This window comes from Melopsittacus undulatus, chromosome 1 (assembly GCF_012275295.1).
Source record: "Melopsittacus undulatus isolate bMelUnd1 chromosome 1, bMelUnd1.mat.Z, whole genome shotgun sequence".
NCBI classification, from domain to species: domain Eukaryota; kingdom Metazoa; phylum Chordata; class Aves; order Psittaciformes; family Psittaculidae; genus Melopsittacus; species Melopsittacus undulatus.
The window spans coordinates 150,953,354-150,974,512 of record NC_047527.1 but is presented as its reverse complement, the minus strand read 5'-3'; the positions used below and the strand labels follow the sequence as shown (position 1 = coordinate 150,974,512).

General features: G+C 46.2%; 1 protein-coding gene across 1 annotated transcript; it reads right to left on the bottom strand.

Annotated features, from left to right (window-relative positions):
• Positions 1-1,384: 1,384 nt before the first annotated feature.
• On the bottom strand, positions 1,385-21,159 carry BFSP2 (beaded filament structural protein 2). The gene is made up of 7 exons (XM_034069656.1): positions 20,646-21,159; positions 12,847-12,929; positions 10,899-11,055; positions 8,635-8,796; positions 3,502-3,633; positions 2,421-2,641; positions 1,385-1,624 (listed from the first exon to the last, which is right to left on the bottom strand). The coding sequence occupies exons 1-7, from the start codon at positions 21,096-21,098 to the stop codon at positions 1,621-1,623; spliced, it is 1,212 nt and encodes a 403-aa protein (XP_033925547.1). The 5' UTR covers positions 21,099-21,159; the 3' UTR covers positions 1,385-1,620.

Genomic DNA, 21,159 nt, shown 5'->3' with positions numbered 1-21,159 from the left:
TTTTCCATCACAATCTTGCAGGTGGTACATGCCAAATGGCCTTTTTTTTTGCAGAGATTAGGGAATTGTTTGTCAAGTAATCGTATCAGGAAGGATTTTCCCATGTGTGGGGAAACAGGCAAGGGAAGGCATGGCAATACTTGTATGCTGATTCCTGTTACTCACTGGTGGGTCAAGTATAGTGGATTTGGAAGTGTATTTGATTTCATCAAAACTTAAATAGCTTTGTTAGCTAGTGTTTCAATTGAAGATCAAAATGTCTAGCAGACCACCTCTCATACATGCTGTCTGCCATTATGTCTCTATAATACATGCTGTTTCTCACTAGCCTTTGAGTCCTACATAATGAACTATGTTGTCACCTCTGTGTAACTGTTAATATTAAAGTCCTAATCCCACAAACATATGTATGTTTAGCTTCCCATGCAGGGACTTGAAAAAGAAAGGCAGCCATCTGCCTAGCTGCAGATGCAGCTAGCCTTGATACTGGGCTGCATTGAGAGGAGCATGACCAGCAGGTGGAAGGAGGTGATCCTGCCCCTCTGCTCTGCTCTCCTGAGACCCCACTTGCAGCCCTGTGTGCAGCTCTGGTGTCCTCAGCATCAGAAGGACATGGAGCTGTTGGAGCAAGTCCAGAGGAGGCCACGAGGATGCTCAGGGGCTGCAGCACCTCCTGTATGGAGACAGGCTGAGAACATTGGGGCTGTTCAGCCTGGAGAAGAGAAGCTGCTGTGGAGACCTCAGAGCAGCTTCCAGTAGTCTGAAGGGGGCTACAAGGATGCTGGAGAGGGGCTCTTCATCAGGGACTGCAGTGATAGGACAAGGGGTGATGGGTTCAAACTGAAGCATGGGGAGTTCAGGTTAGATATGTTAGATATAACCTCACAGTGTTCAAGGACAGGTTAGATGGGGCTTGGAGCAAGCTGCTCTTAGTGCAAGGTGTCCTCTGCCTGTGACAGGGGGTTGGAACTGGATGAGCTTTAAGGTCCCCTCCAACCCAAACCAGGCTGGGATTCTAACATTTTGTGTGATAGGGGCCAAAGTTTGTTATGATCTGTGAAAGGGCAGGTCCATCTTGGAACTTTATATGATCATACTGCACATGCAACACCATGAGGATATCAGTGTTTGAAATATAAAGAAAGAAGGGTAAGGGGGCTTTCATCATCATACCATCAAAATAAGAGAAACTACCTAGGGTCACCCACATGTTCATGCTACCTGGGAGCCTGTTCAAAGGGAGTTAGGCCAACCTGCCTTAAGGGATGCTGACAGCAAGAAAGAGCCAAGCAAAGAAAGCATTTACTTGCTGGGAAGTGGAGGGCCCATGTTCTTAATCCTATCATGACAAATACTGGAAGGAGGAAAAAGTCAAACAAACCCCCTGATCTTCTTTATGTTTATTGTAATTTTAACAACATGAGTAAATTGGAATCTGTAAGCAAAGCAATTACATGAGGAGGGTCTAATAAAGTTGTTCAAGCTACAACCTACTTCGATTGTTGAGTCAAACTGAATAGAGCAGGCTGCTTTTTGGGTTTTTAGCTTCCGTGAACAGAATGGGCAGTGACATCTGTTGCTTGCATGGCAGTGGGCTTCTGTGGGCTGGGAGTTTCATAATCAGCTGAAAGGAAAATAGAGAAAACAGAAATAAACCTACTGAAAGCAGGAAAAATGCTGAATTAAGAAGTATCTTCAGTGCAGCTGGATGAAATCCCATCAACCTCAAGTGGGATCTTATTATAACAAATAATCTCCCTGACCTGAGCAGAAGAGCAAGTCAAAATCTCTGCGTCAGATTCTCACAGGTTCCATGCCTAAGTGGTGATTAAGGTTCTTAAAAAAGCCCAATCCAACAACCCACCTGCTGTAAAGGCATTTACAGGTTATTCCTGGAGGACACATGTCAAGAGTCTGAACTGTGTTCCTTCACAAAAGGTACAGTCAGAGTGCCAGATCTGCTTTGAGGGGCACTGGTGTGCTTAGAAAGGGAGTTCCCCCAGGATAGCAGCTTCAGTATTAGGATTGTATAATAGCAGAAGGGAAGGCTTAATGTACCCAAGGCAAGAAATGAAAGAGCTGCTTTGCAGCTAATGTAGCCCCCAGATGCTGTAGTAGTCTTTTAATCTCACATCTCAAATCTTCAGGGAAGTGAAACTCATGGATCTGCTGGAGTATTGCTAAACCTCATCCTCCCATGCCAGTGCTGGAAACCACCTCCTCCCCAGTACATTAGGAATCTGCACAACTGGGATTGGGGTGTTATTCCCTTTGGCAGCTTCTCCAAACCTCACCATTTACCACCCAGCCTCATGAAACACAAGAACCCTCCTAGTCCTGTTCCCATCATCCTCACTACCCCTTCCCAAGGAGCACAAGTTCTCCATTCTCATGGCACACTTGGTTTCTAGGACCAGTACCTGCTGTGTTCTCCATCCAGAAGGCAGTGATATGCAGCAATGTCTTTCTCCAGCTGTTGTTTGCTGCTCAACAGGTTTTCACGATCCCGTTGCTGCTGCTCAGTTTCCATTTTGATTTCTCCCATCTCTGACTCCAGCTTGGAAATGACAGAGCCTAGGTTCTGCAGCTCGATGTCGTGCCAGTGCTTGGCGTCATATAAAGAGTTCTCCAGACCCCTCTTCTGTAAGGGCAAGACAGCAGACATTAAACCAGTCAGCTTTCATATCACACATGAAATGTGTGTCATAGAGAATGGTTGGGGCTGGAAGAGACCTCTGAAGATCATCCACTCCAACCCCTGCCAAAGCAGGGCCACCCAGAGCAGGTCACACAGGAACATGTCCAGGTGGGTTTGAATGTTAACTGTCCTCATCGCATCCCTGCATACTCTGACAACATCCCTATATTCCTCCCAGTGGCCTGTCCCTTTTTTCACATCCCATAAACTTCCTTCTTGCCAGAAGCTCCTTGCTCATCCCTGCTGGGCTCCTGCCTGCTCTGCTTGATTTCTTACTCAGAGGAGTGTATTGATCTTGAGCTTGGAGGAAGTGATGCTTGTATATTAACCAGCTCCATTGGACCCCTCTACCTTCTAGAGCCCTGACCCATTTGATTCCTCCAAGTAGGTCACATATGCCTTATAGGGATCTTTATTCAGGTTTGGCCAGTATCTCTATTGAATATGCTTAAGTGGAGAGGGAATATCTTGAGAATTCCTTTCTTTAGATACTTTGCAAAATGTCTATTACCATTACAAAGGTTGAACTACTTTGGTTACAAGGTGCAGGTATTCTTCCCATTGTCAAGCACTGCCCACCCAGCAATTATTATTGAGTATGAAGACATTGCAGATTGACATTTGAGGTTTGGTTGTCAAATGTGGCACACTTAATGCACCACGTCAATCAAGAAGAACCCAGAAGGGTCTGGCATCTCTGGAAACTGGAATACGGGGTTATTCTTAAGTGTCTATCCCAAGTTGGGAATGTTTTCCTTAGAAGGCATATTGAATTCACACACCATACACATGACATGACTTACCAAGGTCCTCAAGGACTCCGTTTCTGCTTGCAAGCTCTGTATTTTGCAGGCAGTCTCATGGAACTCAGTCCTGAGGCCCTCCACCAGCTCCTCCTCCTGGGTTCGCATGGCCGCGGTTGCTTCGGCCTGCTGCTGGTAAAGGATTGCCACTGTCATCATAACCTACTCAAACGATGGGTTAGTTTCCTCACATACCAAAGTGACAGCTAATATTTGCACAGTTTATGGCAATTCTGACTTCACATCTTGTTCTTCTATTTTAAAGCCCTCACTTGAACAATTTGAGATACTTTTAGTGTCAAAATTATCATCTTTTCTATGCATTTACTGTAAAATGGCTTATACCTCTAAGTGGATATATTTTATCTCTGGCAACAAAGGCTGTTCAGCATTCATACTGGCACATTTGAAATTACCTATAAAAAGAAAATGTTACTGTAATTCTCCATTTTGTTGCTATAATTAATATAATTATGCTATATATATGATATGGAATATAGAATATAGAATATAGATTATAATATAATTATGCTTTATACATTACATGGAATAGAGAATAAATAATATAGACTATAATATAATTATGCTTTATATATGATATGGAATAGAGAATATAGACTATAATTATGCTTTATATATGGTATGGAATAGAGAATAGAGAATATAGACTATAATATAATTATGCTTTATATATGATATGGAATATAGATTATAGAATACAGACTATAATATAATTATGCTTTATACATTACATGGAATAGAGAATAAAGAATATAGACTATAATATAATTATGCTTTATATATGATATGGAATAGAGAATATAGATTATAATATAATCTTGCTTTATATATGATATGGAATAGAGAATAGAGAATATAATATAATTATGCTTTATATATGATATGGAATATAGACTATAGAATAGAGAATATAGGCTACAATATAATTATGCTATTATTTTCTAAGAAGCAAAGTGATTTCACTTAGTCTGTTGGATTTCTGAGGTATTTATGACTTGATTTCCCACTTAGGATGCAGTGAGTCAGAGAGCAAGTCATCTCACACAAGTCAGGATAAGTTGAATTAAGATACTCTTATGTCATTTCATGCTCTTGTTTTTTGTGGGTTTTTATATGTGTGTAGGTCAGGGTCCTTGAAATGAGGTGAAGGAAAACATAGCTTAATAATGTCTATAGCTTTTAATGAGGGCTGAGATCAAGGTTTTCAGTCCAGAGCTCTGGGCTCTCTGGCAAAGGGAATTCTTCAGTCAAAACCTACATTTCTTCTGGTTGATGTTAAACTATGCAGAATAGCTCTGTTCCACTCAGAAAGTTCATCTTGACCCTGTCCTGCTTCTCTGATCATGCATTTTCTTCTCAAATAAGTTTAAAAGTAAGTCTGGGACCGTGCATCAGAAATAGTTTTTATAGGGGGTGGTTTTGGTACCATCACGTGAACCCCACAACTTGGTCACTGTGAGTGAAATCATCTCAGGTGCAGGAGGTTGTTTCAGTACAAGGTGAATCTCAGCCAGAATTTAGGCTTTCTGAAGCTGTATTGCAGAAGGTGAACTTCAATCCAAACACCAGCTGTCCTTCACTGAGGCTGTGCTTCAGAGAGACCGAAGCTCACCTCACTAGTCCTGATGATCCCAGCCTAGTGATCCCTGGACTTACCACTCTGGAGTCATTTGTGCCTCTTAAGTTGCACTGAGAGTGTAGCCTGCATGTTATTATGGTATGAGGACTATAATACCTCTTTTTAAAGGGCAAGAATGGTGCTTTTCACCTATATGTATAACCTACACCCATTACCTGAAGCTTAGTATCTCTCATTCACATTTACCCTGCTGGTGGCCCAAATGCTACCTATAAATCCAACTTGCCTTTACCACAGGTGATGTTGAACCTCCTCCAGGAGATACCTAAGCAGTCACAGCTACCTGACTTTAGTGATGTGATTGATACAACAGGCAGATGGAGTAGATGGGCCCTAAATACCGAGGATTACACAGCAAGTAAGCACACACTGAATGAGCTCTTCTGTAGAGAAACCTCAGCTTTGGGGTTCCTTCTATAGAGAAGTCCAGACATGGTCCTTGTGCCCTCTTCCCTTGTCAGTTTATGGTTTCTGCTCTGCTCTTCCTATTCCTGAGAGGCTCCACAAAGCAAAGGCCATACTGAACTGTGGTGCCCACAAACAACTGGATTGACCAGCATGACAGCTGCAGGAGAAAAGTGACTTTGATAAGCTCTGATTAATGCTGGGTATGTGTTAGCAAAGCAGCAAAGAAGGGAGAACCTTCCATGAGATGTACTCTATGGGACCACAGAGGAAGCTGTGTAATTGTGTGTTCAGAGCACAGCATTGCCATGGATCAACAGCTGGTCAAGAGACAGGACATCAAGAGGATTAAGGTCTAGTTCTGTTATGACAGCAGCTCAACAGCTTGATGCCTTGAGGGTTTACTGCACTGGGGATGAATCATGAACTGGAAGGGTTTGTGGGTGGCAGGTGGAAGCAGGAGCAGGGGTGGGTGTGTGGAATCAAACGACATGAATGAACAGCACCACGTCATTGAGGAAAGCATTTTCCAGGGAAGAATATTAAAGAGCTTGAGTGTCTTACAAGGGTTTAAATCACTTCTGACAATTCAGAGCAGGGTTTGAGCACTATGGACAAAGAAAGGTGCAGGTGTCAATGGACTGGAGTTTCGAGGTTAGTTTCTCATCTAAAAACATCTCATGTGAAACCCCATTAGGTGTGTATGTAAATTGGTATGCTTTGGTGCCTGGATATCCCTGAAAAATCCAGCCAAGACTGCAACTCCAGTCAGAAACGAAGCAAATAGGGCAAGAGTCAGAAAACAACAGAAATACTGCCCTGATGTGTAAGGCAGTGCTAGGACATCATCTGAAATACCTTGGCCTCAGCTGGTCACAGCTACAGCAAGGAGTGGGTACAGAGAATCATCGAACCATAGACTCACAGAATGGTTTGGGTTGGAAAGGACCTTAACATCACCCAGTTCCAAGCCCCTGCCATGGGCAGGGACACCTCACACCAGACCAGGCTGCTCCAAGCCCCTGTGTCCAACCTGGCCTTGAACACTGCCAGGGATGGGGCAGCCACAGCTTCTCTGGGCACCCGGTGCCAGTGCCTCAGCACCCTCACAGGGAACAGCTTCTGCCTTAGATCTAACCTGAACTTCCCCTGTTTCACTTTGACCCCATCACCCCTTGTCCTATCACTACAGTCCCTGATGAAGAGCCCCTCTCCAGCATCCTTGTAGCCCCTTCAGACACTGGAAGCTGCTCTGAGGTCTCCACGCAGCTTCTCTTCTCCAGGCTGAACAGCCCCAATGTTCTCAGCCTGTCTCCATACAGGAGGTGCTGCAGCCCCTGAGCATCCTCGTGGCCTCCTCTGGACTTGCTCCAACAATTGCAGGGAGCTTTCTATGTCAGCTCATGATTTAAAGAGGAATCCAGTCTGTGACTTCACTCTTCTTGCTTGTTCCCATTTTATTATCTGATTACTCTTTACCCCAAGAACAGCACATTAGGATGTTCTCTGTTACCCAATGGGGAACTCTTCTCTCATTTTATTTTCTCAGCCTGTTTTCATACTCCAGCCCCCTGAGAAATGAGGTTAAAATATCAGGGACCAAGGAAATCTCACAGGGAGAGACTGAAGGAAGTGGCAATGAGGAGCAAAGAGGAGGGAGCTGCTCTCCCTCTGCTGCTGCAAGAGTAAGAGCAAGTTTCTCACACAGTGTGGGTGACCAAATGATGCAACCTGGCCACGTAAGATGACAGAAGTCCACAAGCTGAAGAAAGCTAAGGTCTTGTTACCAATATAAATAGTGATAATCTAAATAGATCTGTCCTGAGATACAAAACTGCATGAGACATGAGATACATCATCATGTGGATGTAATGAGGGGTATACTTGGGGACAAAACCCTCTAGAATGTCATACCAGAACGTGATCAGAACCACAACTGATCTTGCCAGAGCACCAAAGCAGGAAGAACTAAAACTGGTGAGGGCTTTATGGATGGCTGAGCAGGGATAGGTTAGATATCAAAGGCATGGAGAGGGATCCAATGATCAGTCCAGTATGAGCAGGCAGTTTTGTCCTCTGCAAGACCAGATATTGGAAGGTGTGAAAGAAACAGGAAGAAAGAAGTTGTGGGGCTTTGTTTGCACAGGAGGAGGCAAACCAGGTCAGACAGGGAAGTGGGGACACTGAGGAATTGGTGTGTTGGAGGAATGAAACCTGTCAGTGAACCAGGAACAGATTTTGTTTGCAAACGTAGTTTTGGCCTTTACCTTGCTGTTTGCCTTCACTTCTCCCCACTTTGTACCATGGAATGAGGGGAGAGGGGGGTGTTCTTACTATATATGACATACAAATATTACATATAGCACAGCTGTAGTTACGATTTGCTGTGCTATAATAGCCACCGCAGAATGAGGTGGCTACTAATAGATAGAATCATTCCCTGCTGATCACCTATGATCATTACTTTTCTCATCACTTTCCATTTCTGAGTTAGCATCCAGCTTTCCCACTGCTGCCAAAGGAAACAGTGTTAAGGAGGAATCCATGAGGAGTCTGTGTAGTTAGTGGAGAGCAATATGTATTACTGCCCTGGGTTCAGGACAGTGATATATAGACAGTGATTTATAGACCCCTCTAACGTGTTCAGCAGAGGAGGGGCCCTAGTGAGAAGGGTAACAACTGGGGTTTATCCTACACAGAAGGTATCAACTGAGTAAGTTCTGGGCCACCTGATCTACTTGCAGATGTTCCTGCTCATTGCAGGGGGTTGGACTGGGTGAGCTTTAAAGGTCCCTTCCAACCCAAACCATTCTATGGTTCTATGATTGTTTTCCTCAGCCAAAATTTCAGAGCCCCTGAAGCCTCCCACAGACACCTGTGATATCAGCAGGGTCATTCCCAAGACAGCCACACACTCTGTTTGTACTTTCCCATGGATTTGGACCAAAACCCCTTATACTTTTACAACCATTTCTGTTTCAATGGGAAACCAAACCCCCAACCCTCAAGGTTACTGCAGGGTACCAGGTTTGTGTCTGCTTTAAAGCCTGTGCTGCTGCTGTGCTCACCTTGGTACGAAGCAGGACTCCTGTCTCCACACGATTCTTTTCAATGTCTCTCTCCCAGTGGATCCTGATCTTTTCCAGGATGTCATCCAGGCCACTTCCCAAGGGAACATCCAGTTCTTCCAGCTGAGATCCCGCAAGCTGCTTGTATAACACCTTCACATCCTTGAACAAGAATGACAGTGTAAAGTGAACTGGATGATTGACTTCAGATAGGCTCAAGGAAGGGCTCGTTTGGTGTCAACCAAGAGCATCATGACATTTGGCCCCGAAAGGCAACCCTACAGTAATGATCCAGTGCACTGGAGGGTTTCTTTGCCCCATATGGATTTGCCTTCCTTCTGCATGGGGAGGCTGAAGCCCTGCACCAAGGCACTGCCCTCACAGTGGTTAAGTTTCTCCAGCAGTCAGAGCTTGACACATGCACACTGCAAACGTGGGGCCCAAACCCAGCACAGCTGCACTGCCAGGAAGGCTGCAGTGGGGACATGGGACCAAGGAACTAACAGCTTACAGCAAATCAATCCCTGCTCTTCCCTCTGCTGCACTATGCAACAACATAGGCATCTATTGGGAGACACAACAAGCTGGGCAAGCCACCTGTGTGCTTTTAGGCATGTGCATGTTAGATGAAGAGCACTCTCCTTCTCTATGGCAACGTTCTGTTTCTTATAAGTGCTCCAAAGCCATGTAAGCAGTAGAGAATGGCTGTGTCTAGAACTTAAAGGTAGCCCATCAGCTGTACCTTGTGCTCAAGAACACAAGAATAAGTGAGGTTTGCACATGTGTCTGAACTATGTGGTACCACAAGCCTTTTACATCAATCTGTTTATGTGTTCTATGGGTGTGAGCAAAATGAAAAGTAGCATAAAACCATCTGATAACTGTATTTGTAAGCAATGGCCCCTGACAGTGACAATACTGGGGGGAAATGGGTGGGAATTGCATGAATTATGAACCTTTCAGAATGAAAGCCTTCAAATGTGCTCACAAGAGCTTGACATGGATTGGAGGAATACGAAGCTGGAATTAGTTCAGGAAGGTCCTTGGGATTTACTGTGCCACAGCTCAGCTGGATTAATCCCAATAGTTGCTTCCAGCCTTTATTCTTTACCTTCTCTTGAGCAGCTTCCCCTGGTGCTGCTGCCATTGGAAAACCAGGTCTGTGTTGAGCTTGCTCAGATACTCCAAATGGGTAAGGAAATGAACATCATTCTAACCTGCAAGGGCTCCTCACTGGCTAAATGTGGAGCATGAGAAGCTGCTGGAAAGGTGGTGTGTTTGTTATGCCATATATATGGGCAGAGAACAGTTTCAGTGCCACCTTTTCTGGTTTCAGGAACACAGACAGATCCTGTGTATTTCTATCAATGTTTTGTTTTCCCTCTTATCTAAACCGATTCCCATCTTTCTCATGCTGTGCAGCAGTGATGGAGCCATAGGTTATTTCCTGCAGAATGCCAGCCTTGGGGTTAGACTTCATCCTGGCAAGCCAAATCCACATATACCTGCCAGTGATGCTGAAATCTTGTGCTTGGAGATATAACCTGGAATAAATGTAAGGTAGGATAGTGCCTTGCTTCCATGAACCAGCTCAATTCAGGCTCCCTTTTACTTCTGAAGCATCAGCACAATTGCTTGTTGCCCCTTATGTGGGATTAGGAGTAGCTCCATATCCAAACCCCCATCAGTGAAGAGGCTGATGTGGATCTGAGCCTGAAACCCCTGTTGAAGGCAATAAACCACCTTCATGCAAATAGTGCTGGTGAATGTAATGAGTGGGAAGGCATTGCAGAAACTGGGTAATAATGGGCTTCCCTTCCAGCTGCCTGTCCCATGACTTGCTTCTGGGGTGTGTTGCTCAGGAGAGATTCTGTTGTGGGAAGCTGGGCCAAGCAGGGCATGTTCAGAAGACACTGGGTAATGTTCAGTGTTAATGCAGCAGGACCAGGGCTCGTTCCCTGCACACTCTTTACATCTCCAGCTCAGGATCAGACCTCTCTGTTGAGATGCCCACATAGGTGCAACCCTGTGACCATAGCAAGAAGTGATACCCCTTCTATGTCATGTTTATCAGGCAGGAAACGCAAGCAATTTAGAGGTTAGTGCTTGAAATTAACAGAGAGAGAAATAAGAGCAGGTTTCAGAAGAACCCCCAGCCCCAGACATGACAGAGGTTTTTAGTGCTTGTTTTGCACCAGATATATGATACCAACCAGATGAAACAGGCACACATTGGGTTTGCAGTGTCCCGAGTCTGGACTTACTTCTTCATGAGTCTTTGACAGCAAAGTTAGTTCTTCCTTCATGCTCTCTATCTGATTCTCCAGATCCATTTTAGTTAAATTAGCATCATCAATCACTTTATATAGCGAATTAATTTCATCTTCCACTGCCTTTCTGAACGGCTGCTCATTTTCATACCTGCAGAGAGCACAAAACCCCCCCAGAAACCTTAATCCAGCACAGTTCAGCAAGAAAAACCTGCTTTCTTTTCAGTGACACCATTTGGGCTAATTACCTTGTGTCCCAGACAGAGGCACAGAAGACACACTTTGCTCTCACCTTGTCTCACTGTGCTTGAATTGAACTGCCAAAGGACCCTGTCATTCACTCTGAGTGTAATAAAACAGGCCACGTTTGTGCTCTGCGCTGCCGTGGTTACAGCCCAAGAGGAGTCCTCAACAAGCACAGGGAGGCATATGGTATTTATATACAGTATGACTATGGGTGGCTCATTTTCTATTTGCTTGGCTGTAAAATGAGAGCAACTGCTCCTTCATCTACATGAAAACTGTTCAGAGCTATGGTTAATGTGCACATCAAATGCATTACTGTTACTAACAGACATGCTGATGGGAGTCTGGTCTATGTTCCAGGGCCCCAGCCCATCCTTAAGATGCAGTAGTATCGAAAGAGGGAATTGGAGTGGTTGGTTTGTCAACTAGAATTGCTGTCAAAGCAAACAGCTCGTTTCTAAGCCATGGCTGCAGTGGTAGGAAAAGGTTGTGGCAGGCAGTTGCTATTCTACAGCACTAACCCACTCGTGTTTCTGCCCTTTCATTTCAGGCTTTCCACTGAAGATGTGATGAATCTCCTTGGTGAGATGGTGAGAATAAGGGGCTTTTGCTATGCAGTGGATTGATTTGACACTGGTTTTGTGATTGATTTGACACTGGTTTTGTGCTGGAGACTGCGTGCCTACACCGCAAGTGTAGGACATGAAGCCATCCAATGAGTATCACAGAGCGGTACCTTTCTGAAATGAAAGGCAAACCTCAGAATAGGATTAATGCACTTTTTGATATGGTTAAATAAAATCATACCAGAGAGAGACAGAAGATTAAAAGGGATGATAAAAATCATAGGAAATAAAACCCGATGAGTCTGAAACACAGTTTGTGTGTCAGACCCTGCAAAAATCTATTTGTAAATGCATGAGTGCATTATGAGAAGAAGCTGGAAGGGTCACATCTCCTGAGTCAGACTTAAAGAGCTTCACGCACTCATGTGCATCAATATCAGCCTTTGAGAACAAAAAGACATCAAAGCAGTAGTTGGCCAGTATTTAAGATCTTTTGCTATTCCTTTCTCTCAGTAGAGATGAGGAAAACCCATGCAGCCCATTTGTTTTCTTATCTAACGCTTCCATGCAGACATTTGTAGTGGTTTGGTTTTCGCTTGTCAGCTGCTGCAGCAGAGTGGTTGTTACTTCTCAAACCATGTATGTGGGACTGAAAATTACAACTAAAAAGCACATGGGAATTTTGCCTTTATTAAATGTCAACCCAAATCTGAATGAATACTGACCTCTCGGTGAGAGACCAATGTCCGTATGCCAGAGAACAGCTTGAGTAATGTTGTAGTGTGTATCTCTGTTCCTTTAAATCCTCAAAATATTCCCAAATAACGTTAGCATCATTTTGCTGTTACAACCCCCTCCCAAGCCAGGTGAATGCCCCATCCCTGGCAGTGTTCAAGGCCAGGTTGGACAGAGCCTTAGGGTGACATGGTCTAGTGTGAGACATCCCTGCCCATGGCAGGGGTTGGAACTGGATGATGTTAAGGTCCTTTTCAAACCAAACCATTCTGGTATTCTATGAATAGTGGAAAGAATGAGCCCATTCCCCTCACTGAGCATTGCTCCATCACAGAGGAGGGGTTTACCAAGGTAGTCCCAAAGAAAGTGTCCGGTTGTTGCCACCACAACTTTACCTGTCTTTAAAGTCTTCAGCACAGGCTTGAATGTTCTCGGTGTGCAGCATGAGACGAGCATTTTCCAGGACTGCTTCACCCACCTAGAAGTAAGAGACAACAGAGCCCAAGCAATGAGGAGCGTCAGCACAGAACTACATGCACTGTACATGTGCCTTAAGCAGATGGATAGCTTTGATTCTGAAAATAAGCCTCTAGCCTCGGGCTGTTCAAGTGACTCATTCCAGATAACGTAATCAATTACATTTGTACCTATAAAGGCACAAACTCTCTGCAAATAGGCTGTAATTTGTCACCAAACTCATGCCTCCCAAGCATCCATCTTCTTGTGGAAACACATTCATTCTGATCAGCAGCCGGTCGCAAGGGGCACAATTCATTACAGGACGCAAGGTACGGTCATCACTTAAGGCCCACTTATATCTTCACGGTACAATTTAAGCAGCACTTATGCAGTTCCTATACTACTTCCCATATCAGCAGGCCTCTGATGGGTTGTCCTCTTTAGGGAGCCAAGGAATACTTGTTGCTTATTCTGCCTGCGAGCCGTCCTCAGCTCCCAGAGCATCGTTTTCCATCTCCAATGGGATCCTGTAAGCTCCTGTGGTGCATATGAGACCTGAGAAGCAGGGAGTCTTGCAAGGTTATTACACTGAATGGGAAATGCTTGGGAAAGATGGAGCAAATAAGACTGTGTTATCATTGCTACGGCTCTGGGGTGGATATTTAATGTGATCCAAGAAGGATATATAAAATGATGAAAGGGTTAAAAACACCACATGTGCACTGAGCTATGGAAGTGACCCAAACCATGTGGCATTTAGTACCAGAGCATTCAACCCTGCCAATAGCTATCTGGGGGCTCCAGCCTTCCCATGGTCCATGATGTCACTCTGAATGAGCTAAACTGAGCATCTCTTTGGTCTTTTTCAGGACATACCCATGGAGATTTGCAGTTGAATCTAAAGCACCACATGAATAAAAGCAGGTTTTAAAGTGGGATTAAAAGGGAGAGTTCTTGAAGCAGAAATCTGTCCTTAGACAACTGAGTCTGCAACTAAATGAGATCACAAATACCCCAAAGTGTTCTGCTGCCCTGAGCTGAAACCGGCCACGTCACATGGAGACATCAAGGCTGAAGTACCACAAGTGGGATCATTGCCTTAGTATGGTCCTCCCTGTCCTTCAGCCTGCTGCTTGGTGATGGGGTGAAGGTGAACATGCAAGGCTGAAGCATTTCTATGTGGTAATAAGTATTCAGCCCTATGAAAAGCAGTTTGATGCTCCAAATGTCTTACAAATGGTGGGACAAGCAGATATGAAATCTATGAAGGCATCTAGCAAGGAGAGATCTGGAGGAATGATCTATTCCCCACATTAAGAACCCCATAATGGATCATGGCATTAAAAGCACTCTGCATCTTCTAAAGACTTAAAAGTGGTTTGCTTACTTCTCACCTACTGTTAGGAACACAGAGGGAAGGTGGCTGTGGCTGGAAGCCTGGGGCTGGAGCTCCATTCCTGCCAGCTCCAGCTCAGCACTTGGCTTCCAAAGGAAACAGATCTCATACCATTGCACTGATGGCCGATTTTGCTTTCCTGTGGGATTTCTTGGCCAATTCCAACCCATAGGATAGAGGGATAGGCCATTGGAGACATGCAGCTCCAACACGCTGCATGCAAATAGCATCTAGACAGAGGAGAGAGGCCTGAGAACACTGGGCAGAAATGGGTATACAGCATGGGAGAATGAGGGAGAGCAGGAGCCAGGGGTTACAAAAGCCACAGGTATGGGCAAGGAGATGGTATCTCACCGCACACCAGCCAGCCCTGCTGGGCAACACAGGTACATGAGACCTTCATGTGTTTGCTGGCACACAGAACCGTCTCTGCTTCATTGTTCAACCCCTTAGCTCCTTCTCCCTGCCCTTTTCCAGCCCCATTTTGCCACCATGGGCTTGACACCTCCTCCTGCAGCACTGGGGACCTGCTGCTTTGCCATCCTCAGGTCCCAGTACACCAACAGACCTGAGTTTCTCCTGAAGGATGGAGGGAATACATTCAGTCTTTAGACGGCAGCAGGATGGAGCTAGAGGCAGTTCTTTGACCCAGACTCAATGGTCCAACTGTTTTCTTCCTTCCTTTCCTTTTCCTTTTCCTTACACACAGTGCTTTGTATTCCTGTCAACTCACACTGGTGTGGATCCTCACAGGAGCTTTGATTTCTCTTTCCTTCTGACTTAAAGTCTGATGAGAACGAATGTCTTTGAGGGTATTTGGAACATACCACCAGCAAAAGTAACATTGAATGCTGTGAGCTGCACGGTGCCACTCAGAGGTATGTCAGTGGCCACAGTTAGAGGCTGAATCCAGTGTAAGATGGCTTTTGGGCTGCAATGAGAGCAGAAGCAGGGAATAGCTGGGGATCTGCCCCTATACAAAGTGCTTCTTAGAAGTGCTTTTCAATAGGAACCTTGTGGGTTTATGGAGGCATTTGAGGTGGCTTCTTACCTGCCCCACAGTGGAACCCTTGTACCATGCTCCTGAGGACTTGGTCAATACCAATAGACAGGCAGCTAATGCCAAACACCCAGTGAGGAAGATGAGGGTTTCCAAAGCTACACACAAACCTGAGTGTACAAACAGCATAACACAGCCTAATGTTTGGCAGGCTTAAAAGAAGGGCTATGGGGGAAGCCAGCAGGCTTTAGCCTTTCAACCCTCCTGGAAACCAGCTGAGCATGCTTGAAGTCCAGCAGTGAACCTGCAGGGTGAATAGGACATGGTGTTTCTATGCAGAAACCAGGTATCCTGGGAAACCCTGATTTGCACTTCAGCAGAAGGGGTGTGAGACTCCCATCTAGCGGCCCTTTGGTTTGATTTAACTCAATAGACAGCGGGAGGCAGACAGGCAGCGTTCTGCTGACACATGTACTAAAGTGCACGGTGCAGCAGTTTAGGAAACACGTTACTTTCTTTGAGTCCATTGGGAATGAGAGGGCTTGCAATGCTGCAAGCACTTAGACATTGCCTCCTCTTGCACCTCCAATCCTGTGCTCAGCTCTGGGCCCCTCACTGCAAGAGAGACATTGAAGTGATGGAGAGGGGCCAGAGAAGGGCAATGGAGCTGGTGCAGGGCCTGGAGCACAAGAGAGATAGGGAACGGCTGAGGGACCTGGGGGGTTCAGATGGAGAAGGGCTGAAGGTCTTTTCCAGCCCAGTTGATTCCATGAGTCTATGACTCTCTGTTTGTAAAGCAGAAGGCAGCACTGTCCTCCCTCATTGGGCTTATGGTAGGCTTCAGTCACTGATGCTCCTATGGCATTTGAACAGCCAGAATTAGAAGTGTTATAAAAATGCAAATATCATTACTAACAATGGCTCCTTTAAGTCACACATCGCGTTCAACACCCCAAGCTGTGATGCACATACACCTTTTGAACACGTTTTCTTCAGCTCCTGAGCTAACACTGAGTATTTGTGGTATAAAGCATCTTAAGTAGAAAACAGCAACAGTTTTCTTTGATTTCACTGGGATTTTAGGGACATGAAAATGCATTTCTGAGTTTTAGAATAAAAACCTTACTCAAATCTGCATGAACATCCTGGCCCTTTTACTGGGTTACAACTAACAGGGAAAACCAGCTGCTTGCAGGGAGTGTGCAAGCTCCAGCCTCCATAGCAAAGTCTGATGTGAAACAGACACTTATGGGGAGAACTTATCCCCAGTGACTGCAACCTTTAATGGGACCAAGCCTGGCATTGCAATGGTTACGATGCCTTTCAAGACCTCAGCTGTGCTTTACTGTAGCTTTGACTAGTTTTGCTGTTCTTATAGATGCCTAAACCCTTTCTGAATGCAGCCGTATTTTGACCTGTGATAATGAAGCTCATGGTTTAATTATCCATGTAGTGGAGAATCACCTGGCTTTTAAGTTCCTCAGTTAAAGCAAATGATGCATCTCTGGAGAAGGATCAGAAGACATCAGTCTGGTCTTTGCTTCCACACACAGAAGGGAATTGTTATCAACCCATCACCTCCAACACACTTTAACTCATGCCAAATCATGCAACCCAGTGCCTGCTGCTCAGGAGCCAAGCAGGAAGCATGGAACACTATCCATCATGCTTTCCATGTTGAACCTCTTCTCAGGGCCTGAAGGATGAAAACTCCATGTTCACAAACAGTGTAGATGAGGCCTCAGTGCCATGGGTTAGTGGTGGCCTTGGCAGTGATGGGGAACGGTTTGGACTGGATGAGCTTAAAGGGGTTTTCCAGCCTGGCTGATGCTATGGTTCCATGATTCAAAGGTAGCAAGAGTGGCATTTGTAACACCACCTTGGTAAAGGTAATACCTGGAGTGGCTGGGGAGATTGATGGGTTCTTTGCTGATTCCTGCTGCATCCAGGAAAATACGACTTCATTTATACATCAAATACTTCATAAGCAAACAGGACTGCATCAAAGGATGCCTGGTTCTTAAAGCAGGAGATACCTCCTAAAGAAACACTGTAAAACCTGGAATGTTGCCTAAGCACAGAACTGCAGCCCTCCTCATATCTGTATGTGAAGGGAGTCCAAGGTTGTGCCATTGGAGGTGCCTGAGATGATACCATTGAAACGGATCTGCTCTGTATGGTGATCATGCTCCATGCCATTTGGTGTCAGTTTGTTGTGCCATCCCACACATTTCCATACACTACTCATGCACTGTGTTGTATTGGGCTGTGTTACAGGTAATAAACACCCAGCCACTCTCCTGGCCCCAGAAATAAATCACTGGCAAATAAATCACTGCATGTGAGTCCTCAGGCTGTCAGTCCTGTATTAACTGTCAGTCCCAGGCTTAATATTAACATTGAGTAAATGCTGACAGTAAGGTCAGGTGCACATAGAAGTATCTCTATAGAAAACACCTGGTGATGAGTTTTCAAGTGCTCCCAACCATGCACAGGAGTCACAGCAGTGATCAAACTGGTCCAGGACATCGGTTCCTGAACCATGCCACATGCCAGCTCATAGACCCCATAAACCTGTGTCCCCCACAGAGCTGTAACTGAATGGTCACGGAGGCTGAGCCTCTCCTCTCTATAAACTCACTGAGAGTATTCCAAGCACCCACTTTTCCCAGGTGCTGCCCTGCTCCAGGGGCAGGAATTGCCATTACAACCAACCTCCTGTTCTGCCTAAAAGAGACAACCCATCAGAGATGGGATTTTCCACAAGAACACTGGGATGAAGCCTGGAGAACAGGAGTGTGCCCAGGATGGAATGAGAGGGATTTGGATTCCTTTCACATGAATTCCTCTCCATAAGGATTTCCTATTTCCCTCATTTCCTGCAAAACTCCTCCCATTTTCTGCCTGTCCCAGTTAGTGTGTGTGTCCCTGCTCTGCTAGAAACCAGCTGCCCAGCAGAGAACTGATGCTGTGAGCTGGGTAACAGCTTCCCATCATTCATCTCCTGTCAGCACTCCCCTTGTGCAGTAACAGCCCTGACAACCGCAGTGCAACATGAGTGGGTTTTCCCCTAAGGGTGCCTCCACTCATAACCTCCAAGTCACTTAGAACCATGGAACCAACCAGGTTGGAGAAGCCCTTCAAGCTCATCCAGTCCAACCATTCCCAGCACTGCCAAGGCCACCACTAACCCATGGCACTGAGGCCTCGTCTCCAGCTGTGTGAACACTTGCAGGGACGGTGCCTGCAGCCCTGCCCTGGGCAGCCTGTTCCAATGCCTGAGCACCCTCTGGGCAAGGAATTGTTCCTCAGCTCCATCTAAACCTGCCCTGGGGCAGCTTGAGGCTGTTTCCTCTTGTCCTGTCCCTTGTTCCTTGGGAGCAGAGACCGACCCCACCTCACTCCATCCTCCTGTCAGGCACTTGTAGGGAGCTATCAGCTCCCCCCTGAGCCTTCTCATTGCCACATTTCCCCCCTAGTTCAATGCTAGCACCCAGTTGTTATTGCTGGGAGGAGACCACCTGAAATCTGCTTTGCCAAAACACACCCTAGGAAGGGCAGGGGGGAACAGGACCTCAGGACCACTGGGGTTTCTTCTATCCCACTGTGGAGATGGGCCTGACACATTTCTGGTTTGGGTTGGAAAGGACCTTAAGTTAATCCAGTTCCAACCCCCTGCAATGGGCAGGGACACCTCACACCAGACCAGGTCATTCCAAACCATGTCCAACCTGGCCTTGAACACTGCCAGGGATGGGGCAGCCACAGCTTCTCTGGGCACCCTGTGCCAGCGCCTCAGCACCCTCACAGTAAAGTGATGTAATTCAGAAAACTTAATGTATTTTCTAATGTATTTTAATGGTTAAATAGATATGGATTAAGCTAATCTTTTATTTTCTATGACACTTGCAAAAGCTATTACTACATAGCTTTACTGTGCTGATTTTACATAGGAAAAGCCTACTGTCTGAGCTCAATTTCATTATGAGCTGCTCTTATTTACCCATACAAGGGGAGATAGAGGCAGGGCAGCAGGATGACACTATAAAGAAAGGTTAAAAGGAAAGCAGTCTGTATGAAAACTCATTACATGAGTAGGTTCATCACCTCTACAATGCTGGGCTTTCATAGCAAGACAAATCAAGTGCTCCTTCCTAAAGCACCTACATTCCTTACTGCTTTGGTCCTAACCATAAGCCCCAGTAGGTTTTACAAGCGAGTCTACAACTGCAAAGTGGGACACTCATCTGGAAAACATGGGATGGTTGCAATGCATTAACCCCCATCTCACATCAGTCTCCATCCTACCCCAGGGGGGTGACAGGTTTGAGGGCATGGGTTTGGAAGCACACGTTGACATGATTGTATAACAGTTTATGCTGCTGTATTCAGGATTTAGATGCCATTTGTGGTGTTCTGGGTGAAGAGCTGCCCTAAACATGGAGCACACCATCAAAATGCACCCTTCCTCCTGCACCAGTGTGAAACTGGACAGCCCAAGGTAAACACACACTTGTCTGGGGAGCCTCAGTCCTTCATGCTTGCTGAAGGCCATCTGAAGATGGTGTTTTCTGTGCCTGCACTAGCACTGCTGGGAAGAGATGGGCAATGTTCAGGATTCCAGCTCTTTGGCTCCTCTGGCTGGGAGCTGGGAAGCTGGGATTCACAAAGTGCACTGGGAACTCAGCGGATAGAGCCCTGTGTTCGCTGCAAGCAAGGACATCAACTCACAAGTCCTACTCGTCAGCAACAGGAACTGGGTTATGTCCACAAGGTCAGTGCAAAGACCAATTGGCACCTAATGCAATAAGCACTTTCCTGGAAGCACCCACAGCCTGTGCCTGTATGGAGAAGGTGGGAATGAGGAATGGTGGAGTGGTGAGGAAGGGAAGGAAAGGAGCCACTCATTGGTAGCCATTATTATTAACCAATTATTGTTTCTAAATAAATAGACCTTTTGGAAAGGATGATGAAGCAAATGAGGGAATAAAGTAAAAACCTGAATTGCTGATAAATAAACCCAACCCAACGTGCTTGACATGCTGAGGGATAAACTGATCCAGCCCTAGCAGTCTTCTGTTAATCACTTTGATGCTCAGTGTCATAACTACAGCCAAGCAAAAGATAAGAAACACCCTTTCCCCCCATTATTGATCAGCACCTTGGGCTGCATTTCAGTTGCCCCTAAGTCAATCCTCCTCCTCAATAGGCATCTTCCACAGCACACTGTGAAATGATAACTACCATAAAGACAAATTCAAACCACTTGAGCTCAGACATCCTCCATCACCAGCATCAACCACCCCTCGCTCTCAGCGCTGAAGCTCTCCCCCACTCACCTGATGGTAAATGGCCTCCCAGTTCTCCCGCAGCGCTCCCCAGCTGCCCACACTGGCCGCTTTCTTATCCAGGTACACTCGGATGTGCTCCTCCAGCTCCTGGTTCACCTGCTCCAGTGCTCTCACCTTCTCGATGTACTCCACCAAGCAGCTGTTGAGGCTCTCATAGGACAGACCCCGGCCCTTCTCCAGCCCCGCAGCCAAGGGCACTGCGGCAGAGCTGCGCAGCCCCTGCAGGAACACGCTGCTGATGCCCAGCGCCCTGCGGGACACACGGGTACCCAGGCTGCTCACACCGCCCGTGGGGACGGTGCCCACATACACACCGGGGGGCCGGGACAGGCTCCCTGCGCCGCCGATGCTCACCCGACGGCCGGGCGGCCCCGAGCCGTCGGCGGCAGGGGCAGAGGGCTGCTGGCCCAGGAAGGAGGACCGGCGCCTCGGCAAGGGCATGGTGCTGCTGCGGCCCGGCCCGCACTGCAGGAGGGATGTGCCGAGCACAGCACGTCGGGGG